This window comes from Hypanus sabinus, chromosome 1 (genome assembly GCF_030144855.1).
Source record: "Hypanus sabinus isolate sHypSab1 chromosome 1, sHypSab1.hap1, whole genome shotgun sequence".
Lineage (NCBI taxonomy): Eukaryota > Metazoa > Chordata > Chondrichthyes > Myliobatiformes > Dasyatidae > Hypanus > Hypanus sabinus.
The window spans coordinates 73053035-73077572 of NC_082706.1; the positions used below are offsets into that span (position 1 = coordinate 73053035).

Below are 24538 nucleotides of genomic sequence, written 5' to 3' on the forward strand. Positions count from 1 at the left end.
GACAGTCCATACGTATCTTTACTCGGAGTGCCAGCAAATGGCCAGCAAGTCTTCAGCCGGTCACGAGAATGACAGAATTTGTACCTTACTCAGAGCAGTGGCAAAACAGCCGGCAACTCAGCTGGACACGAAAACGACAATTCACTAAGTAGCCACAGGCTAGACCTGACTAGAGACCTCGATTCACAGTGGTCCCGGGATGAGCATAACTAAGTGACTACTGTGAGATGACTGGCTTCCGGTGAGGAACTTCTGGTAACAGTCCACCACCAAATTCCTTTTAAACTGCCGGTTCAAAATCAGGATCAGGTGCCTTGATCAAGGCACCCAACGGAACATGTGGAAAAAGAAATGACTGGAATGAGGAATCCACGGACCGGACCATGACATGACCAGGTTCATTTCCCAATACCAGATGAAGTACAGCCTCTCCTCTTGTAGGCTTATCTACGTATTGTGTCAAGAAACCTTCCTGAACACACCTAACAAACTCTACCCAATCTAAACCCTTCACTCCAGGGAGATGCTAATCAATATTTAGGAAATTAAAATCTCCCACCACAACAACCCTGTTATTATTACTCCTTTCCAGAGTCTGTCTCCCTATCTGCTCCTCAGTATCCCTGTTACTATTGGGTGGTCTATAAAAAGCATCCAGAATTATTGACCCCTTCCTATTCCTTCCTTCCAGCCACAGAGATTCCGTAGACAACCCCTCTATGACTTCCTCCTTTTCTGCAGCCGTGACTCTATCTCTTATCAACAGAGCCACGCCCTACCTCTTTTGCCTCCCTCCCTGTCCTTTCTGAAACATCTAAAGCCTGGCACTTGAAGTAGACATTCCTGCCCTTGCACCATCCAAGTCTCTGTAATGGCCACAACATTATAGCTCCAAGTGCTCTTTAAAGTTCAACAAACATCATCTCTGTATCAAACATACCAAATCACTTGGCATATAAATAATATTTTGTAAAACAATGTGAAACATTATGTTCATACATTACCAGAATAGATATAACCTTTAGAACAAAGTTGCTGAAATTAACAGATAGTGCAGGTTTAATTCTTCACAATGTAGGATTAATTCATATCCGTCACATTCTATGAAAACACACCAAACTTGTATTACATGCTAATTAAACAATGCACCCAGAGCAGATGTTAAAATGTGCTGTTAGGAGGTTGCGTGCCTCACCAGATACCACATGGTGACATTCATGGAGTCAGCAATAAGAGGAAACTCATCTGGATCAGGCACACTAATACTGTGGCAACAAGAGCAAGGCAGAGGCTGGGGTTACTTAAATGAGTGAGTCCTCTCTTTACACTCCAAACTTCTGACCATCAGGAATGTGATAGAGTACTCACTGGCTACCTAACTCATAAGCACCCATTAAGCTCAACACCATCCATGACAAAGCAGCCTCCCATTTCAATCCTTGAAAAGTAATTCCATCCAGCAGCAGCATAAAGTCTCAGAGCAAAAAGCAAACTGTTAGACTAGACCAGGGACCAATACCATTCAGCAAGGGGTCTGTGGACCCTAGGTTCTGAACCCCTGGTCAGGCAACATTTGTGGAGGGAAATGGATAGTCACCACTTTGGATTGAGATCTATTATCTGGACAAACTATGTGTTCCATTTATAAAATGCTCCATGGTTACTTACCTAAGCCACTATAACAATACTTCCCACACTTCTACATTTCACCAACCAGGCATATGGTAACACTGCCATCAATGTTCTCCAAACAAGTCACATACAATCCAGACTCAAAAATATATTGTCAGGCAGCTGCGCAGGTTGACCCTGTGGTTAAGAAGGCATATGGTGTATTGGCCTTCATCAATTGTGGAATTAAATTTAGGAGCCAAGAGGTAATGATGCAGCTATATAGGACCCTGGTCAGTCCCCACTTGGAGTACTGTGCTCAATTCTGGTCGCCTCACTACAGGAAGAATATGGAAGCCATAGAAAGGGTGTAGAGGAGATTTACAAGGATGTTGCCTGGATTGGGGAGCATGCCTTATGAGAATAGGTTGAGAGAACTTGGCCTTTTCTACTTGGAGCGACGGAGGATGAGGGGTGACCTGATAGAGGTGTATAAGATGATGAGAGGCATTGATCGTGTGGATAGTCAGAGGCTTTTTCCCAGGGCTGAAATGGTTGCCACAAGAGGACACAGGTTTAAGGTGCTGAGGAGTAGGTACAGAGGAGATGTCAGAGGTAAGTTTTTTTACTCAGAGAGTGGTGAGTGCATGGAATGGGTGGTGGCAACGGTGGTGGAGGCGGATACGATAGGGTCTTTTAAGAGGCTTTTAGATAGGTACATGGAGCACAGTAAAATAGAGGGCTACAGGTATGCCTAGTAATTTCTAAGGTAGGGACGTGGTCGGCACAACTTTGTGGGCCGAAGGGCCTGTATTGTGTTGCAGGTTTCCTATGTTTCTATGTTTCTATTTCTTCGTTATGGCTGGATTGCAACAGTTGAAGAAAGCTATTCATCAAAGCACCTTAAGGTCAATTAGTGATGGGCAATACATTTGCGTTTATCATGTTAGACATTTAAAAATAAAAGTTAAACGCTAGTCAACAGCACCCAATCCCTAACAACCAAATAAATTGGGAAAAAGAATATGTGATAGCTACCCTAAATGTGCATGATGTATACAATCTCAACACCTTTACTTTTACTTGCCACCTAAATATTACTTTGGGGGCAGTATTTTTGTAATGCAAAACCATTGTTAATACCATATCCATAATTGTGAATACAGTGGATTTTGGTTAATTTGGCCATCAGTTAAATGGAGTAACTGGTTATTTGGGGCAACTCTTAAAGAACAAAAATTAATTGAGAAAATAGCCAAGAATCTCTTCGTTTAATTGGGACACTGTGCCGTTTAATTGCGACATGAGACCATTGCCATACAGTTTCTAACCACAATTAGTCATGTGCACTTGTGTGTTCATACGACACTATACTATGGTTAGAGTGAACAGTTTATAAATTGCATCATTTGCCTGTGTTTGTGTTAAAAAAAAGTGATTTTTGCCACTGATAGTTGGTGAGAAATAAGACAGTAAAACAATTTAGAACTGCTTTGCTCACTGTGGTTTGTAGCATTCAGGCTTGGAGATGTCATAAAGACCAGAGTGAAAATTAAATGATGTGACTACTTCAACAAATTAGGAACTACAAAGAATTTGAAAATGTCAATGATCATTTTGAATGCTACAATGAAAGTGAAGATTTGGAGGATGCAATCGTTGAAAGCACTGTAGGACGGCAATCCATTATCTGCACTATGTGTCGGCACTGATTTTGTGCCTTTACAGTCAATCAAAAGAACACACCAGTGTCACTGGATAAATTCCTCCATCAATGACTATTAGTAACTAATCCTCAGTTTTATATTACTATAGTAGCTTTGATAGTGTAATTTGTTCTGTACTTTATTTCAATACATAATTTATTCAGTTAAATGGTAGCTTGTCTTTTATAACCTTCTTAACTATTTCCATTAAACTTCAGTTAATTAGGGCAGCCACTTAACAGGGCCAAAATGTACTGGTCCTGAAGTGCTCCAATTAACTGGAACCCAATTTATATTGAATACAGGAGTTCCCAACTGGGTCCACAGAAACCTCAGATAATGGTAGGAGTCCTTGGCATAAAAATTGATTTAAAGCAACAACTGATAGAATAATGAAATCAGAAGTCTTTGCAATACGAATAATTTTGAAGATGTAACCTCATTTTAATGAAAATAAATGGGAGACAGAAATTTTGAGTATACATATGCATCTTTTTAGATTGAAACTCAGAAACTGTTGGCAATTTACCCAGTCCTCTAAAAGGTGCACTTTTGCTGTGTTGATTGACATAATCAACACAGAAAATCAACGTTTTTATGCCTTATTCCCACTGTAGAAAGCATTGTTGAATGAGGTGTAATTACATTTAAAAAGTGGCATACTACATCATAATTATACTTGAACAACCTCTCTGGGCTTAAAAATGTATACATATGGTTTAATTCCCTCAACAATTATTCCACAGTTTCATGAACTTTAAAACAGCTAAATGAAATATATCTGAAATTTTCATGTTTACTTTTGCCCATGTCTACATTTCAATCTTTCTGTAACATATTCTTTTTAACTATAGCTTTTACTACTTCTCATGTAGCTGGGGCTGGATGGCCTGAGTTATAAGGAGTCACTGGAGAGGATACAGCCATTTTCTCTGGAGTGCAGGTGGGTGATCTTATAAAATCAGATATAAGGTGGATGGTTACAGTCTTTTTCCAGGATAGAGGAGTGTAAAGTTAGAAGCCATAAGTTTAAACTGAGAGTAGAGGAGACCCCTTGAAATCTTTCCCCTCTCATCTTAAGAGGGTAATCAGAATATGGTTCGAGCTACCAGAAGTGGTAGATATGGGTGCAATTATAACATTTAAAATATATTTAGACAAGTACATGGATAGGGAAAAATTAAAAGAATATGGGCCAAATGCAGGAAATCAAGACAAGCTCAGGAGTCTATAGGCAGAATTCTTAAATCTGATTGGTTGATGAGCTTGATAGTTGATAAGAGATTGCTGGTGAATGATGCATACAGTACCTGAAAAAAAGCTGGTTTCCAGTTGCAATTCTCACAAGAAAAGACCACTGCTGAGATGTGGGCACAATTTAAGTGATTAACGTGACCACTTCCGCTTCCCAATCAACCCCAGATATCCAAAATAATCGTATTTTATCTGAATGTTGCTTATTAAATAGAAAATGCTGAACATGCTTACTCTGGAGTTACTGATACAAAACATAAAGTGCACCAATGTAGAAACCAAATGATAAAAATTGGCCTTATTTTAATGTAATGAAGCAAGTATAAAAAGTGATTTACTTGCTCATAAACCTTTATTATTGTTACTTACAGATTATCTAGGATCTGTGTGCACAGTATCTTCCAAATGCATATTGTACAATTCTTATACACAAATAACAATGCCAAAGGCATAGAATTAAAGAGTCTGGCACCTCCAAGAAGGGAGAAATCTCAATTAGGTTCCCTCCATTCCCTAGCCATAGATACAAGGTTACAAGTGGTGAGCTAAGTGCAGAATGTATATTTTTACTCTATCCCCCAAGCAAACCTGTTACTGCTATTTACACTGTAAAGTGCTTGCGCGCACATTAATGCAAATTTTCGATTTGTTGAAAGCTATCTGGTAGAGATCACAGGCCAATAGCAGATTTTCCTACTGTGGAAATACGTATTGAATTTTGTATTTTTTTGCAACCATTTGATGTGACAAAATGGAGTTGTAGAGAATCACAGAGTGCTAAACTGATAAGTTGTAATATAAGTACGTGACCACAAGTAATGTGCCCACTAAAGGAATACGTGACTGCGAGCACCCAATGTACTGAACATTGTGCAGTACATTGTTAAGTTTCTGAAATTCAAGGAACTACACTTTACCAGCATTAACCATGAAACAGATAAAATCTAAGAAATACAACTTCACTTAATTATGACTTCAGGATCCTCACTCAACAAAGCAAGATTCCGCTAAATTTTGTCTTATATGGGTAAAATTGGACAAATTTGTGGTGAAATCTTTACTATCTTACATGATGCAAATCCACCTATTCATAGGGGATAAGATTAAACAGATTAAAACAGGTTCAATGCAAAGTCAAATACAGAAAGCAAATTTATGAGTAAAATGTTGCAATTAAAACAGAGGAATAAACTCAACACATAGGAAAAGCCTTAAAAATATTCTCCAATAAAAATTAAAAGCTGAAAGAACAAGTAGGATACATTCTGCATAAAAGTTAATTTTCAGTGCCAGGAAATCTATTTGTAGAAGTTAAAACTGACTATAACATTGAAAATTTGCCGCTTCCAGAATGAATGCTTGTGTTTTGTGGATATCTTGGGCCATAACTTCACATACTTCTTGCATTACAGTAATATCTTTTTCAGTGAGGCCAAGAATGTGGAAAGCTTTTCAAGGAGCAGTTTTAAAATCGTATGACAAACTCCATATTTTTTATTTATGTAGTTTTACCATAACTCAGGATTATTACATCATAAGGCATTCCCCACTAAGGAAAAGCAAACTGTTTTAATTACTGTTTATTTATAGATAAAAGTAAGATTCAAGACCAACAGAAAAGTTTTGATGCTACCTATAAGATGATGTTTCACTGTGTCTTGTTCAGAATAAATTGTTCAGACAAATCCTACACATGCTGCAAAACCTTTTAGAGAATCTGCAAACAAGTATAATACTACCACCACTACCTTCTAACATGAGTACATATATCATACAGTACATAAATTATAAACCTTTCTGAGTCGGAACAGAATCCTGGAGTGAAATTTTCCCGCTCTAATTTTGTGATCAGAAATGGCAGCATGGAAACAGAGCATATTAAAATCAGGAATCTATGCTATTTTGAGTTTCATGTGGTCTAGTTTACAATAAAATAAATTAACATCAAAATAGAATCAGAAGAATTTCAACAGAGAAGGGGTAATTTAGTCCACTATCCCCTTTTAATTCAAATTTAATCTATATTCATGCCTCCTCATTGCCCCTTTCATTGCCCAGGGATCGAAAAGGGGCACTATGACACCATTTTATTTTCACCATTCAGTTTGCAATACCTTTGAATTTCAAATTTATGGAAATGAATTTATTATGAATTTATTGTTAATAGTGCAGCAATAACATTGAGGCATTGTGGACCTCTTGAATACGTAGTCCAATAGTCTATACCTGTACAAATTGTACCAAAGGGAAAATGGTGCATTATGGGAAAGGAATTTAGGTTCATTAGAATCAAAATCTATAGCAATAGAATTAAATGAGATAAAAAAAGAAAAATAATTATATTTTATATACAAATTAAAATACCTATAAGCACAATGACAGTTTTAATAGTTTCCTTCATAGTCTCTGAAATTGTATCATTTTGAAGAGCATCATTAACAAAGTGTTCAGTGTGTTATATAGAACCCTAATATATTTAAATTTAAATTCAGTAATGATCATATTCACATTCAGAACAGATAGCTCAAACCTAAGCATCCACAAGGTCCTGCAACTGATGAAACACATAAATACTTGTCCTCTATCACAATTCACAATTTCATGGTGAGTACCCTTTTCACTCAACAATACTGTCGGGTCAACGGTCATTCCTGGCTCAATGAGGAATATGGATGATTTTCTCAAAATGAGTTGGCAACTTGATAAAAATGCAATGTGCTGAGCAACAAAATATGCATACGACAGTTAAAACCAATCAACCCAACAGAAGACTCGTTCACTAAAAGCTCTAAAGTTCTTGCAAAAGGAGTCATAAATAGTTATAGGCAAATAAATAAATAAAATGGATGCACCAAAACATCTCCAGAATCCAACATAAAAGTGCCAAAGTCCAAGACTGCAGCTTCAGTCATAACTGCCAAATTGATGATCCATCTCAGCCTCCTCATAAGGACACTCCTCCTCTACTCCCACCACCACGCTTGAATTCAGTCCAGTCCAGCAATGCAGCAAAACTATGATACCCTGGAACATCTTGGCTGTAATATGAAAAATTGCAGTCCAAAGCCAATTATACCTCTAATTAAGCTGTTCCAATATAGTTACAATCTATAGGTCATTGCCCAGATATGTCTTGTCCATCAAATGGAGGATAAATCTGTTCTGATTTATTACAATCCCATCAGGCAATCATCAGTAAAGTGATGGAAGATGTCATCCTCTGTGCTCTCAAGAGGCAATTACTTGCTCATCAATAATAGATGCACTAATGTTCACTTTGAATTCTGCCAAAACCATTCAGCTCCAGACTTCATAAAGTTCCAAATGTGGACACGAGTGGAGATCCGAGTGTGGACACGAGTGGAGTTCCGAATGTGGACAAGAGCTGAGTTCCAAAGCTGAGTTGATGATGATATCAAAATAGCATTCAATGTTAAAAAGTCCTGTTAAATCTAAATGAAAAAAATTCCTATAGAAAATCAACAATATGGCAATATATCTGAGCGGGTCTTAATATGTTTTGTAATGTTTTTAATTTTTCTCATATTCTCACTCCTCCTGTATGCTTTTTTGAGGTGGTAGTAAGGCCACTGCTTACAAACAAAATAAGGCATAGCCAAAATGCAACATCACAAAAGGAAGTTACATCACACACACTCATGTGCCTGTTATGTGATTCTCCCAAGAGGCATGGGATCTGCCAGATAGTCTGTCAAATTATAAACACAGATAGAAAAATAGAAAACCTACAGCACAATGCAGTCCCTTTGGCCCACAAAGCTGTGCCAAACATGTCCTTACCTGAGAAATTACCTAGGGTTACCCATAACCCTCTATTTTTCTAAGCTCCTTGTACCTATCCAGGAGTCTCCTAAAAGACCCTATCGTATCTGCATTCACCATCGTCACCAGCAGCCCATTCCACGCATTCACCACTCTCTGTGTAAAAAAACTAAATTCTGAGATGTTCTATAGACTAACCGGTGACGGATAAGGAACATGCGGAGTGGAAGTAGTTAAATATCAAATCCGGTGCTCCAGCCCGATATTTTGAAATCATTATTAGGCTTTATCAGTTCTGACAACCTGAGTTCATATCATAACATCTCATTATTGATTTTAAAATCTTAACTGATTTATGAATTATGTTGAATTTTAATTATTAAAACAAGTTTTCTTCTTTTCACACCCAAAAACTTACAATTGTTTTGTTTTAGTTTTATGTCAGTTTGATTCTCTGATTATAAAAAAAAACAAAACCCTTCGAAGTAATGAAATCAAGCTGCTAAATTGTCTGAACTTCCAAAATTTCATTTTCTTTCCAATTGATCCACTTCAATCAGTCCGTCCTCCCTCCAAGGTCTTAGTTACCATCAACTTTGCCTAGTGATTTGTAAAAATAGTTTGGCAGAAAGTCAAGAACCACAAAATACAGGTTCTTCACAAAACACAGGGCTGCCACTGTAACTTAGCTAAAACTCAAAACATCTTACCCAGGAAAGCATAGGTGCCAGTCCAAAGGGAAGGTGAGGGCACTTATTGCAGAATCTGATGATGTTCCTTTTCATAGAAACACCCAAGATTTAAGCAGCTAAATAGGAAAAACCCCTGTCCCTATTGCAATTTTCACCTTCCTACTCCCTGGAAATTCTAAACAACAGTTTCAGCAGCACTTAGCAGAACAGCTCACTACTCAGAGCCCTCCCAAAGTACCCTGCCCCTAATGTAATTACCCCAAATTGAGAATATGTCAGAAAATGTTCGAGATTTTCCTGACAATCTTTACATTTCTTTTTTATACTTTCCTCACACAGTAGTGTAAGAGTGGTATGGTAGAACAGCCATTAGCTTAATGCTATTACAGTGTCAGCTGTAAGATCGCAGTTCAATTTTCACCACTGTCAATAAGGAGTTTGCACAATCGCCCCATGGTCCCGTGAGATTCCTCTGGGCACACTGATTTCCACTCACATTCCAGAGACATACAAGTTAGGGTTAGTGAACTGTGCGTATGCTCTGTTAGCATCAGAAGCATGGCAAGTCTTATGGCCCACCCTAAACACATCTTGCACTGTGTTGGTAAATGATGCAAACAATGCATTTCATTGTATGTTTCAATGTATGTGACAAATAAATTTAATCTTTAAATCTCTATCTCACATGTGCAATTTTCCAATGGTCCATTCATCTCCTAAGCATCAAACAGAAGCATAGCTCTGTAACCAGCATTTGAATTAAATTTGTTTCTTGCCAGATGGCCTGGAGATCATCTCCTTATTTCCTTCATCCTGTCTCACTTAAAAACAATGATAATTTGTGTACTTCCAGCCAGCAGCTGACACTGCTGATACTGCACATTACTTGATACATAATGTACATTTATGTGCAAAATGTCAAATTTTCAAACAGGACAGTCATGATCTTTAGATAATTAGTTTGAGTGTAAACAATTCTAAATCTGCATTGAAGTTAACAGTGGCAATTAAAAGAATGCACGTCTACCCTGATGTTTCTGCATGTTCAGAGTTTCTGCAGCAAAGAAAGGGTGGCAGAGCAGCTAATAAAACTGTTGCGTTGCATCTCCATTGATTTGAGTTCTCAATAACCTCAGGTGCTGTCTGTGTGGAGTTCATGTTTTCTCCTTGCCACTGAAGATGTTCTGGTTTCCTCCCACATCCTGGTTGATGGTTGGTAGGTTAACTGGCCACTGTAAATTGCCCTGGTGCAAGGGTGAATGGTAGAATATGGGATGGAAATTCTTGGGACATGCAGGAAGAAAACAAAATGTGAATACAGAAGATTCTGCAGATGTTGGAAATCGAGAGTAAAACACAAAATGCTGGAGGAACTCAGCAGGTCAGGCAGCATCTATATAAGGTATTAAACAGTTGATGTTTTGGGCCAAGACACTTCATCAGGACAAAGTGTGATTAATGTAACTTGGTGCTTGATCATTGTCACTGACTTGGTAGGCCAATGTGTCTGTCTCTGCATGCATGAATCTACATTGCCAGCTGGAGGTGGCCCATGGGTCAAATGTTTTCAGGACAGAGCAAGAAGATAGGACAACCAGCAACTGGACCATCTGAAAGTTTTCCTACATGTTGGAATTGGAAAATTTATTGTTCACCATTGCTAGGTCTAATTCCTGAAACTTCCTGCTCTGCATTATGAGATTTCCTTGCAGTTGTTAATGAAGAGCAGTTAAGCATAAGCAATAATTTCTCATCTTGCCAGCAATATCTTTATCATGTAAATAAATAAAAATAAATCTTGGTAAATACATACTGTAATTTCTTCAGAGTTACAGAAGTTGTAAGCACCTATTTTTAAAAGGCTTATGGGGAAATGATACAAACTTCTGAAATCAGTAGCAGTTTATAATTCAAATAAATATAGAAAGCTCCTTTTCTCAGAAAAAGATGCTTTTTTAAAAAACATACTAGTAATGGGTCCATACCAATATTATTTTTCCCATTGGTTATGGAGGTATAGCACTAAATCTCATACTACGCAATACTTTAAATATTTTACCTAATTCTCTATAAATATTAGAAGCTCAACCGTGGGTAAGCATTTCACTGAGGTAGTTCTATAAAAATACACTCCAGAATGGAATGTCACCAAATGAAGGCATTCATTGGCAATGGATCTACAATTAACATCAATAAAATGGCAGTGTCTGAGTTTGTCTCCCAAGTACTAACTGCAAGCTGAGCAGTCAGTACCAGAATTAACTGCAATTATTACCTAATTTCACCCCTAATTCCTTTTTCATGTGTTTGAACTTGTGAAGTGGGAATTCTTGGCAACCTACTCTTAATTCTCACCCCAGTACCGCTCCCAGCTGAATAGGACACAGGTTAGAGTCTCTCACCTTCTCAAGTCTCAAGTCGCACATAGCCAGACAAGATTAAAATGGCCAAATTTCCCTTCTTTCGAAGGATGTGAGTGAAACAGACTGGGTTTCAGAACAATTGACTCATTTTATTGAAAAGAACTGCACTTCTTAATTTCAAATTTATTTAATTATGTGATTAATTAGCAGCATGATGGGATTCAAACCAATGTCTCTGGATCAATAGTCCAGGCCTCTGGACACTAGCCCGTGGAATTAAAAGAAACACTATTGTAGCTCCATAAAAGAAAACTGTAAGCAGGACTGAATTCCCAATCTGGACTCATTCAAAAGCATTAATTTGTTGAATTATATTCTCCAAATTTTCTACATAATAAAAGCTGTCTCCTTTAGACTTCGGGTACTTGTGTACTACACTGCTCTTTCACGGAAGGAACAAAGTGGTATTTTTGATAACATAACTATTGAACACATTTAAAAACACCTATAATGTGTTGTAGAACAAGTCAGTCTTCAATTACAATAATGTATGAGTTTCATAAGCTGTTTATATTTTATATTTGGAAAAATCAACTACATCTCGAACCCTATTTCAGAACCAGACCAGCTAAAACTATTGTGAAAACAAGGAGGAATTTGATTCTATCTATAACCAAAAGAGACTTAGACTCTTAACAAAAAAAGGAAAAAAAAGTATAGACATGAGGGAGTGATAATGTCTAGCCAAAGGCATCTGTTGTAAAACAAATCACTGAGCTGCTAAATCGGCTGTATCAATGCTCTATCAGTGTCTGTGTTCCAAACAAATCAGAACACAAGAAGGCAAAGATTTGGGTCAATAAGCTTAGGTGATTTACACATATAACTCCTCGAGCAAGGTAGAAACAAAGTCATATTGGCTTTTTTTTTGCAGCTTTGTGCACCCAGCTTCTGTCAGTCCAAAGAGAACTCCAAATCTTAATATAATATGCTCTGTAACTAAGATAATTTAAAGAGCTCAAATTCATAATCCTCACAAAAATGTAAAGTGGCTTTGAAGATTTTGATATTAAACGACACAAAGGCAAAGTGATCAAGGCACAGGCGCTGAGTATTGATGCTTCTAGACGGATTCACACATTGGCATGGGATCTATCATTACAGCTGCTTAAGAAAGACAGAAGAATATTGACTGAAAAGGTTTGAAGGCCAGACAAAAACTGGTGCCTGATTAGAAAATGTATGACATGAGCCATTGAAAGCTATCTGATGAAGAACCTGCAGCAAGGAATTAAGGCAAAGTGGAAAAGTGTCATATAGAAAAGCTTAATTACTCTAAAAATATTAAAGAAACAAAATGAAATATCTTGACTATTATCATGTGTTTTTATTAGGAATATTAAAACAATGAAGAAAGCAAATTAGATTCCAACAACTGTTAAGAATTGCAAGTCATGAAATTCTATCATATATAGTAGGGCAATATTTTCTGTGTAATACCAAAATGAATTTTATCAAAAACACAGCAGTGTTAGCACACTTCTGAAAATTTCTTGCTGGACCTCTGACATATATACATAAAGATGTCAAAAGACATGTTCAGTAATGACAAATATTATAGCATGTATATTGTGATGTTACTTGTGCAAAACCCTTCACTGCTTTACTTAGGGAGAATCTTAATTCATTCAGGGAGTGCCAGGGTCCGCCTTGATGAGTTAAAGGGGAAACAGAAGAAAAGCTGCTTTTAACCTCCTCCAGAAGAAATTGTGTGAAGGAGATGAATGGTAGTGAGATAGAAGACTGAACTAAAGTATCACAGAGCTCTTTGTGGGTGGGTGGGAGGAAACAACAAGCTTGTTTTGCTGTTGTTGTTTTCCTGCTGGTTGTGCTCTGCCAAGCATTGTGGGCATACTATGTTGGCACTATCACATATGGCAACATGTGCAGGCTGCCTGCAGCACACCTCTATGTTCTGCTGGCTGTTCACACATTTCACTATCTGTTTCGACGTACACATACATAACAAATAGATCTGAATCTGAAATCTGAACTGTCCCCTTGTAAAGTTGAATGGGGTACAATGGGGAAGGTGTGACTAGAGGCAGCATTACATTGGAGGTGTTGAAAATTACAGAGGATGTTATATTACTGAGTTAAAAGGGTAGCCTATCCTTGATGGGAGGCGAGGATTTGGGAGCAGAAGTGCTAGAAATGGAAGAGGCTCATTTGAGAAATGCTTCAATTATGCCGGAGGGTAAGACACGTTTAAGGAATATATCATCATCAGAACAGAAGGTAGGAGGTAGGCTAATCAAGTTAACTAACTGTAGGTCCGGAATGTTTCTGACATCCTGACATCCTGAAGTGGGAAGGTGAACAACCAGAGGTCGTGGTACATGCTGGTCCCAACAATATAGGTAGGAAAAGGGAGACGACAGGGAAGCAGGGTCTCAAAGATAGTAATCTCGGGATTATTGCCTGTGCCATGTGACAGTGAGTATAGGAATAGAGTGAGGTGAAGGATAAATGCATGGCTCAGGGATTGGAGCAGGGGACAGGGATTCAGATTTCTGGAACATTAGAATCTCCTTTGGGGCAGGAGTGACCTGTACAAAAAGGACGGGTTGCACTTGATTCCGAGGGGGACTAATATCCTGGCGGGCAGGTTTGCTAAGGCTATTAGGAAGAGTTTAAACTAGAATCGCTGGGAGGTGGGAACCAAACTGAAGAGATGGAGGAAGGGGCTTTTGGCTCACAAATCAAGAAAGCTTGCAGACAGTGTAAGAGGGAGGATAGACAGGTAATAAGAGAAGGGATACACTCAGACTGATGGTTTGAGTTGTGTCATTTTAATGCAAGGAATATTATGAACAAAGCAGATGAGCCTAGAGAGTGGATCGGTACTTGGAGCTATGATGTTGTGGCCATTACAGAGACTTGGATGACTCAGGGGCAGGAATAGCTACTTAGAGTGCCAGACTTTCGATGTTTCAGAATGGACAGGGAGGGAGACAAAAGAGGTGGGGGCGTGACACTGCTGATTAGAGATAGTGTCAGGGCTGCAGAAAAGGAGGAAGTCATGGAAGGATCGTCCACTGAGTCTCTGTGGGTGGAAGTTAGAAAAAGGAAGAGGTCTATAACGCTGCTGGGTGTTTTTTATAGACCACCCAATAGTAACAGGGACATCAAGGAGCAGATAGGGAGATGGATTCTGGAAAGATGTAATAATAACAGGGTTGTCATGGTGGGAGAGTTAAATTTCCCCAGTATTGATTGGCATCTCCCTAGAGCAAGGGGCTTAGATGGGGTAGAGTTTGTTAGGTGTGTTCAGGAAGGTTTCCTGACACAGTATGTAGATAAGCCTACAAGAGGAGAGGCTGTACTTCATCTGGAATGGGGAATGAACCTGGTCAGGTATCAGGTCTTTCAGTGGAAGAGCATTTTCGAGATAGTGATCACAATTCTATACCATAGTACTGGAGATGGACAGAAACAGACAAGTTAGGAAAGTGTTTAATTGGAGTAAGGGGAAACATGAAGCTATCAAGCAGGAACTTGGAAGCATAAATTGGGAACGGTGTTCTCAGGGAAATGTACTGCAGAAACGAGGGAAATGTTCATGGAATATTTGTGTGGCGTTCTGCAAAGATACGTTCCAATGAGACAGTGAAAGGATGGTAGGGTGCAGACACCATGGTGTGCAAAGGCTGTTGAAAATCTAGTCAAGAAGAGAAGTTTACAAAAGGTTCCAAAAACTAGGTAAGGATAGAGATCTAGAAAATCATAAGGCTGGCAGGAGGAAACTTAAGAATGAAATTAGGAGAGCCAGAAGGGGCCATGAGAAGGCCTTGGCAGACAGGATTAAGGAAAACCCCAAGACATTCTACAAGTATGTGAAGAGCAAGAGGATAAGATGTGAGAGAATAGGACCAATCAGGTGTGACAGTGGAAAAGTGTGTATGGAACCGGAGGAAATAGTGGAGGTACTTAATGAATACTTTGCTTCAGTATTCACTACAGAAAAGGATCTTGGCAATTGTAGGGGTGACTTGCAGTGGACTGAAAAGTTTGAGCATGTAGATATTAAGGAAGACGATGTGCTGGAGCATCAAGCTGGATAATTCATCAGAACCGGATGAGATATACCCCATCTTCTGTGGGAGATGAGGGAGGAGATTGTTGAGCTTCTGGCAATGATCTTAGCATCATCAATGAGGACGGGAGAAGTTCTGGAGGATTGGAGGGTTGCAAATGTTGTTCCATAATTCAAGAAAAGCAGTTGGAGATAGCTCAGGAAATTATAGACCAGTGAGTCTTACTTCAGTGGTTAGTAAGCTGATGGAGAAGATCCTGACAGGCAGGATTTATGAACATTTGGAGAGGCATAATGATTAGGAATAGTCAACATGGCTTTGTCAAGGACAGGTTGTGCCTTACGAGCCTGATTGAATTTTTTGAGGATGTGACTAAATACCTTGATGAAGGTAGAGCAGTAGATGTAGTGTATATGGATATCAGCCAGGCATTTGATAAGGTACCCCATGCCAGGCTTATTGAGAAAGTAAGGAGGCATGGGATTCAAGGGGACATTGCTTTGTGGATCCAGAACAGCCTTGCCCACAGAAGGCAAAGAGTGGTTGTAGACATGCTGCATGGAGGTCGGTCACCAGTTGTGTGCCTCAAGGATCTGTTCTGGGACCCCTACTCTTCGTGATTTTTATAAATGACCTGGATGAGGAATTGGAGGGATGGGTTAGTAAATTTGCTGATGACACAAAGGTTGGGGATGTTGTGGATAGTGTGGAGGGCTGTCAGGGGTTACAACGGAACATCGGTCAGATGCAAAACTGGGCTGAGATGTGGCAGTTGGAGTTCAACCCAGATCAGTGTGAGGTGGTTTATTTTGGTAGGTCAAATATGATGGCAGAATATAGTATTAATGGTAAGATTCTTGGCAATGTGGAGGATCAGAAGGATCTTGGGGTCCATGTCCGTATGACACTCAAAGCTGCTGTGCAGGTTGACTGTGTGCTTAAGAAGGCATGCGCTACATAGGCCTTCATCAATCGTGGGATTGAGTACAAGAGCCGAGAGGTAATGTTGCAGCTATATAGGACCCTAGTCAGACCCCACTTGGAGCACTGTGCTCAGTTCTGGTCACCTCACTACAGGAAGGATGTGGAAGACATAGAGAGGGTGCAGAGGAGATTTACAAGGATGTTGCCTGGATTAGGGAGCATGCCTTATGAGAATAGTTTGAGTGAACCTGGTCTTGCAACGGAGAATGAGAGGTGACCTGATAGAGGTGTATAAGATGATGAGAGCATTGATCATGTGGATAGTCAGAGGCTTTTTCCCACAGCTGAAATGGCTAACACAAGAGGGCACAGTTTTAAAGTGCTTGGAAGGAGGTACAAAGGGGATGTCCGGGGTAAGTTTTTTTATGCAGAGAGTGGTGAGTGTGTGGAATAGGCTGCCAACGACTGTGGTGGAGGCAGATACAATAGGGTCTTTTAAGAATCTCCTGAATAGGTATATGGAGCTTAGAAAAATAGAGAGCTATGGGTAACCCTTGGTAATTTCTAAATTAAGTACATGTTCGGCACAGCATTGTGGGCCAAAGGGCCTGTATTGTGCTGTAGGTTTTCTATGTTTCTATGACTCTGGGGGTCTGTATTGAATATTGGTTGCTAAGTGTGGTGAACTACGTGTGCCTGTCTGGACACGCCCCCTGCTGACTGCTCCTGTGGCTCCTCCCACAGACCCCTGTATAAAGGCGATCTTACCCTGGGCCAGGCCTCTCAGTCTCCAGGATGTAGTATGGTGGTCACTCACTGCTGGTTCCTTCTTCCAGTCAATAAAAGCCGATATCTCGCCTTTACATCTCAGAGTGAATTATTGATGTTGCATCAATTTTATTGACTGGAAGTTTTAAAACATGGAAACCGTTTTACGTACGGAAAGATTGGATTTGGACCCCCAAGTCCCTGAAGCAGCTCTTGCTTTTGAACTCTGGCTTGCATGCTTCCAATCATACTTGGAGGAGGTTCGTACGACTGACCCTGCCGTTATGCACAGAATGCTCCTCTCGAGGGTCACCCCAAAAGTTTATTCAATTATCAGAGACCTGCCAAACTATGATGGGGCACTGGATGCCCTCAAAAGATAGTACCTGCGGCCGGTGAACACCGTCAATGCAAGACATCGCTTAGCTACTGGCGACAGCGGCCTGGAGAATCGAGTGCCGAGTTTCTCCGAGCACTACAGACACTCGTCCGAACTTGTGACTGCAACACACTCACGGCAGAACAGCATGTGGAGCTGCTAGTGCGAGACGCCTTTGTGACGGGACTGAGGTCAGTGTATGTGCGCCAACGGCTGCTGGAAAAGGTCGATCTTACCTTACACTCGGCGATCGAGACGGCCGACACTCTGGAAGCTGCGCTGCACAACGCTGATGCTGTCCAGCCGCGCGATTCCCCGCCGGTCCCGTGGACGCCTCAGACCCTGCCGCCGCCGGTTCCCGCGAGCAAATACGCCAATGCTGCTGCCAGTCATGAATCCACGAGCTCCCCGAACTCGACCACGGCTGCGGCCCGTCAGAAGCCCATGCTGTGTTATTTCTGTGGAGTCGGTAAACATCCTCGAAAACGCTGCGGGCGCGAGAAGCGACCTGCTCCAGCTGCGGAAAGCGGGGCCATTTCGCCCTGGTCTGTAAGTCTAAACTACGAGCGGAGTGCAGCGCTGCGGGTAAGACATGGGGGCCTTGCATGCCCGGATGTGGGTGGCCATCTTTGTCGGCATCAGCATGCCCTGCCCCCAACCCTCCGATGCTTACCGGGTACCCCGATGGCTCAACTCTGGCCACTGTAACCCTCGACCAAAGCACCCCACGCCAGCTTGCAAGGTCAATGATGGACATCCTGGTGGAGGGGCACAGGACTAGATGCCTATTTGATACGGGCAGCACTAAGAGTTTTATTCACCCGGACACAGTGCAATGCTGTGGACTCGCAACACGGCCGGTAAGTCAGAGGATCAATTTGGCTTCTGGGTCGCATTCCACAGACATCCGGGCGGGTTGTGTAGTGACATTGGTGGTGCAAGGCACAGAATATCGGAACTTTGCGCTACTGGTCATGCCTAAACTGTGCGCACCTGTGCTATTGGGGCTGGACTTCCAGAGCCATCTCAAAAGTGTGACTATGGTATATGACGGGCCCCTCCCACCACTCACTGTCCAGAATCCTCAGTTCTGTGGGACTTCAGCACTACTGACCACACACACACACGGGCCCACACGTCCCATCCAGAACCATGCCAACAGCTGCGTTACCGACACCACTTGCAGTCTCTCCACCCTCAAGGTCCCTCCCCCACCGCTGTTCGCCAACCTGACCCCCGACTGTAAACCTGTGGCAACTAAAAGCAGGAGGTACAGTGTGAGGGACAGGGCCTTCATTCAGTCAGAGGTACAGTGGCTGCTCAGGGAGGGGATCATTGAGCCAAGCACATGCCTTTGGAGGGCCCAGGTGGTTGTTGTTCGGACTGGGCAGAAAAATAGGATGGTGGTGGACTATAGTCAAACCATCAATAGGTTCACGCAGCTTGACACGTACCCCCTACCCCGCATCGCGGATATGGTCAACCAGATAGCTCAGTACAAGGTGTACTTGACAATAGATCTGAAATCCGCTTTTCACCAGCTCCCCATCCGCCCAGAGGACTGCCCCTACACCGCCTTCAAGGCGGGCGGCAGGCTCTATCACTTCCTGCGCATCCCCTTCGGTGTCACAAATGGTGTCTCTGTCTTCCAGAGGGAAATGGACCGGATAGTGGACCAGTACCAACTGCAGGCCACATTTCCCTATCTGGATAACATCACCATCTGTGGTCGTGACTGGCCGGATCACGACGCCAACCTCCAATGATTTCTCCAAGTGGCCGCAGCTCTGAACCTTAGTTATAACAGGGACAAGTGTGTGTTCGGAACCACCCGCCTCGCTATCCTTGGGTATGTCGTGGAAAATGGGGTCATTGGCTCTGATCCCGACCGTATGTGCCCCCTGTTAGAACTCCCTCTTCCCACCACTCTCAAAGCCCTCAGACGGTGCCTGGATTTTTTTCCTATTACGCTCAATGGGTCCCCCGTTACGCAGACAAGGCCCGCCCCCTGGTCAAGTCTACCACTTTTCCCCTCTCTGCTGAGGCCTGCGCAGCCTTCAGCTGCATTAAAGGGGACATTGCCAAAGCTACGATGCATGCGGTGGACGAGACCATTCCCTTCCAAGTAGAGTGTGACGCCTCCGATTTCGCTCTGGCTGCTACCCTCAATCAGGAAGGCAGGCCAGTAACATTCTTTTCTCGTACCCTCTAAGGCTCTGAAATTCGGCACTCCGCGGTGGAGAAAGAAGCCAGGCCATAGTGGAAGCCATTAGGCACTGGAGGCACTATCTCGCCGGCAAAAGGTTCACCTTGCTGACCGACCAGCGCTCAGTTGCGTTCATGTTCAGCAACCAACAGCGGGGCAAAATCAAAAATGATAAGATTTTGCGGTGGAGAATAGAACTCTCCACCTATACCTATGATATCCTGTACTGGCCTGGCAGACTCAATGAGCCCCCTGATGCCCTATCCCGGGGTACGTGTGCTAGCTCGACCAGCTATACGCCCTTCATGCACAACTTTGCCATCCAGGGGTCACCCGATTTTACCATTTCGTGAAAGCCCGGAACCTGCCGTACTCCCTGGAGGACATCAGGATGATGACCAGGGACTGCCAAATTTGCGCTGAGCGCAAACCGCACTTCTACCGTCCTGACACGGCGCAACTTGTCAAGGCCACCCGCCCTTTTGAGCGACTGAGTGTTGACTTTAAGGGCCCCCTTCCCTCCACTGACCACAATGTCGATTTTCTCAATGTTATCGACGAGTACTCACGGTTCCCCTTTGCCATCCCCTGCCCTGACACCACTGCCACATCCGTCATAAAAGCCCTGCGCCAGCTCTTCACTCTGTTCAGATATCCCTGCTATATCCACAGTGATAGAGGGTCCTCCTTTATGAGTGACGAGCTGCGCCAGTACCTGCTAGCTAGGGGCATTGCTACTAGTTGGACCACGAGTTATAATCCCCGGGGAAATGGACAGGTGGAGAGGGAGAATGCCACAGTGTGGAAGGCCACACTTTTAGCCCTTAAGTCAAAAGGGTTGCCGGTCTCTCGATGGCAGGAGGTCCTCCCTGAGGCACTCCACTCTATCCGCTCTCTGTTGTGTACGTCCACCAATTCCACCCCTCACGAACGCCTATTCTCTTTTCCCAGGAACTCTGTCACTGGGACCACTCTACCAGTTTGGCTGACATCCCCAGGGCCAGTGCTGCTCCGGAACCATGTGAGGAGTAATAAATACTCCCCACAGGTCGAGAGGGTTCACCTTCTGCATGCGAACCCCCAGTATGCCTATGTGGTCTTACCTGATGGGCGGGAGGACACGGTCTCCGTCCGCAACCTGGCGCCCGCAGGTGCAGCAGACCACTACCCTGAACACTCTCCGGTAACTATCAACCCTGTACCCGAGGTGACACCGTGCTCACCAGGCCCTACACAGACTCCTCACGACACTCATATACCGGGCATTTCGTACGCATATATACCAGGCGCCTCGCACATGCGTGCGGGACCACTAGCGCCTAGTGGGCTGGAACCAGCACAACCTCCGTCTCCTGCGCAATCACCGCCACCGCTGGCATCTGTGCAATCACAGCCGGTGCTACATAGATCGCAGCGACAGATTCGACCACCTGATAGACTTAACCTGTAAGAAACTTTGCCACATGGGGACTCTTTTAAAACAAAGGGGGGGTGAATGTGGTGAACTACGTGTGCCTGTCTGGACACGCCCCCTGCTGACTGCTCCTGTGGCTCCTCCCACAGACCCCTGTATAAAGGCGATCTTAGCCTGGGCCAGGCCTCTCAGTCTCCAGGATGTAGTATGGTGGTCACTCACTGCTGGTTCCTTCTTCCAGTCAATAAAAGCCGATATCTCACCCTTACGTCTCAGAGTGAGTTATTGATGGTGCATCACTAAGCTCCTGAGATGAAGATGAAGAAGTTGAAATAGGGAAGAGAGAAGCTGGAGGTGAACCATATGAAAGTGAGAACAGGGTATAGTTGACAGCAAAGGTGACAGAGCTTTAGATCTGTCAGAATTGGTAGAATCATGCATTATATGAACATTTTGTTTTTGTTGTAGGCTAATCATCTCAGCCTCTGGGCATTCCTGCTAGAGTCCTTACCATGGGACAATGTCGGAGCAATGTCCTTGCCCACTGACTTCAGCTGCTTGACCATAAGGCCAGAGTTTTGCTGATGACAATGCGATGTTTGATTTAATTTACAATGACTCAGTTAACAGAACAGTTCTTTCTCACACGTAACAAGATGCAGGCAACATTTAGGCACAGGCTGCTGCCAAATTGCAAAGTATTTCTTACTATACACAAATAAAAGGCATTGATCACTCTAACAAGAAACAGTCATCCCATTTTCTCTTGATGTTCAACTGCTTTAGCACTAGCAGTTCCCCTGTTGTCAATATCCGCAGGGTCAGCAGTGACTACAAGCTTTGCAGTAGCCACATAAATACTGCATCTCCAAGAACTGGTCAGAGACTGGGTAAATGACTCCCCAAAGCCACTTTGCAGTCTATAAATCAAGTGCGTGCTGAAATACTCTCCACCTACTGGATCAGTACAGCTCCATCAATATTGAAGTACCATGACAAAATGTTGGACAAAGCAGCCTAATTGACTCAACAAGGAGTTCCTCATAAAGGCAATGCTACTCTGACAACACCTCCACTACCTGGGAGGACAGTCAGCAAGCAGGTAGAATGAACGGAAACTGCATGTATCACTCTCTGTCAAAACTCATCCAAACAGGAAAAAAATATTGCAAATTCTTCTTCTGCATCAGACCAGATCAACTTCCTGTAACTCCTAACTGGGAAAATCTGTACATTCACCATATGATTGCATCAGTTTAAGAATGCTGTTCAATACTACTGTCCCAAGGTCAAGTTCAAAAGGATATAAATCCCAGTGATGTTAGCATATGACAAACTAACAAATAAATTCATGTGAGTAGGACCTAGTAGAACTGTGAGACAGTTGTTTTTTTTTCTCTATTTAAGATTATGGATTAGGCTTGCCAGATAATCAGAGCTATAATTGCTCAGCTGGGTTATCCACTCCTGGATATTATATATGAAAAAAGGATCATTCAATTTCACTAGCTATGCCAGTATTCACAAATCAGTGTTTCAGCTAGCAAATGATGTTTAACTATTTTAAGTTCACCAATCATTCATAATCATGCAATAGGCAAGACACTACCCAAAATGCAAAAGCTACAAGTTCTCAACAAAGGATACAATGTACAAGTGTACAAGCATAGTACTGTACACAGTTACAGTGAGCCTGGTTTCAGGCATGACTATGTGAGGCAATGCACCAACAGACTTTTTAACAGAACAAAAATAATAGATCAATATAACAAGAAAAAGAAAACAATCCAAATACCTTGCTATAATAAAGACTTTATATACTGGAGCAATATACTGAACACCACTGGACCACTAGTATTATTGATCATGGTAAAAGGGGGTTTCTCTGGTTACCTTTATCACAGTAATATTCTGTTTCTTCACAGCTGAGATGTTCTGACTCATACTCGGCTGAGAAGTTTTCTTCCTGAGTGTAGTCTCCTCCATTAATTGCATCATTTTCTTCAGACAAACATTCTTCCTCATCATCTTCAATTGTGTCTTCCAGTGGTCCTGTTAAAATAGTAAGAGGGTTCTCTGTAATACTGTGTGCACAGATCATTACTCTAAGAGCATCCATAAGAATGTATTTTATATTTTCATAGGATTCATAACAGATTCAGCAACACAAATGAGGAATCCATAAACTCTGCAACAGTGGCGGGGTAGAGTAGACACCCCCACCCCCACCCTCAAGCTTTTTCTGACACTTGCAGCATATTTATACAACCAATAACTTTGTTCTAATATTTAAGTCTTTCTGATTAACAAGATTTGAGATCTAAACTGCAGAAAAGAACTAATTTGTGTAATCTCTCCTGGTACTTTAACACTCGGGAGTCCAGGTTTTCATTCTGGTAAAACTCTACTCTCTCTTAGTCCAATATTTTCATAAGACAAGAGAGCAGAAATAGGCCATTTGACCCATCAAGTTTGCTCTGGAATTGAATCATGGCTAATTTACTATCTCCCTCAACCCCATTCTCCTGATTTCCGTAACCTTTGATCCCCTTTCTAATCAAGAACCTATTAACTTTTGCTTTAAATATACCCAATGACCTGGCCTTCACACTCATCTGTGGCAACAAATTAAATCTGTGGTAACCCTCTGGCTAAAAAAAAAATTCCTCATCTCTATTCTAAAGGGAAGTCCTTCTATTCTGAGGCTGAGCGCTCTGGTCCTACACGCCTCCACTATAGGAAACATCCTTCCCACTTCCACTCTATCTATGCTTTCCAACATTTGGTAAATTTCAATGAGACACTCCCCCTCAATCTTTTAAATTCCAGTGAGTACAGGCCCAGAGCCATCAATTTTGTCATCCAAATCATTGAAATATAACATGAAAAGAAGCAGTTCCAATACCTACCTCTGCGGAACATAACACAAGTCAGCTAACCACTCTTCGCCTCCTCACAGTCAATCTTCTATCCATGCTGGTATCTTTCCTGTAATACCATGGGCTCCTAGCTATTTCTTCCTATATATGGTGCCCAGAACTATACATAGTGTTTCATGTGTAAAGCTTCGCAGTTATGCAAAACAATAGCTCTATTTTATTCTGGTTTCGTAAGTATATAAACATCAACATTCACAAGGAAATCTGCAGATGCTGGAAATTCAAACAACACACACAAAATGCTGGTGGAACACAGCAGGCCAGGCAGCATCTATAAGGAGAAGCACTGTCGACGTTTCACACCGAGACCCTTCGTCAAGATTAACTGAAAGGAAAGATACTAAGAGATTTGAAAGTAGTGGGGGGAGGGGGAAATGCAAAATGATAGGAGAAGACCGGAGG

The 24538-nt window shown here is 42.0% G+C and overlaps 1 protein-coding gene across 1 annotated transcript in view; it reads right to left on the reverse strand.

Moving 5' to 3' along the window:
* zfpm2a (zinc finger protein, FOG family member 2a) overlaps positions 1 to 23298 on the reverse strand; it is a 730484-nt gene extending 707186 nt beyond the window's left edge. Inside the window, exon 1 of the mRNA XM_059984624.1 lies at positions 23091 to 23298. Within this exon, the coding sequence (XP_059840607.1) occupies positions 23091 to 23298 (208 nt within the window). The remainder of the gene's footprint in view (positions 1 to 23090) is intronic.
* Between the last annotated feature and the right edge of the window lie 1240 nt (positions 23299 to 24538).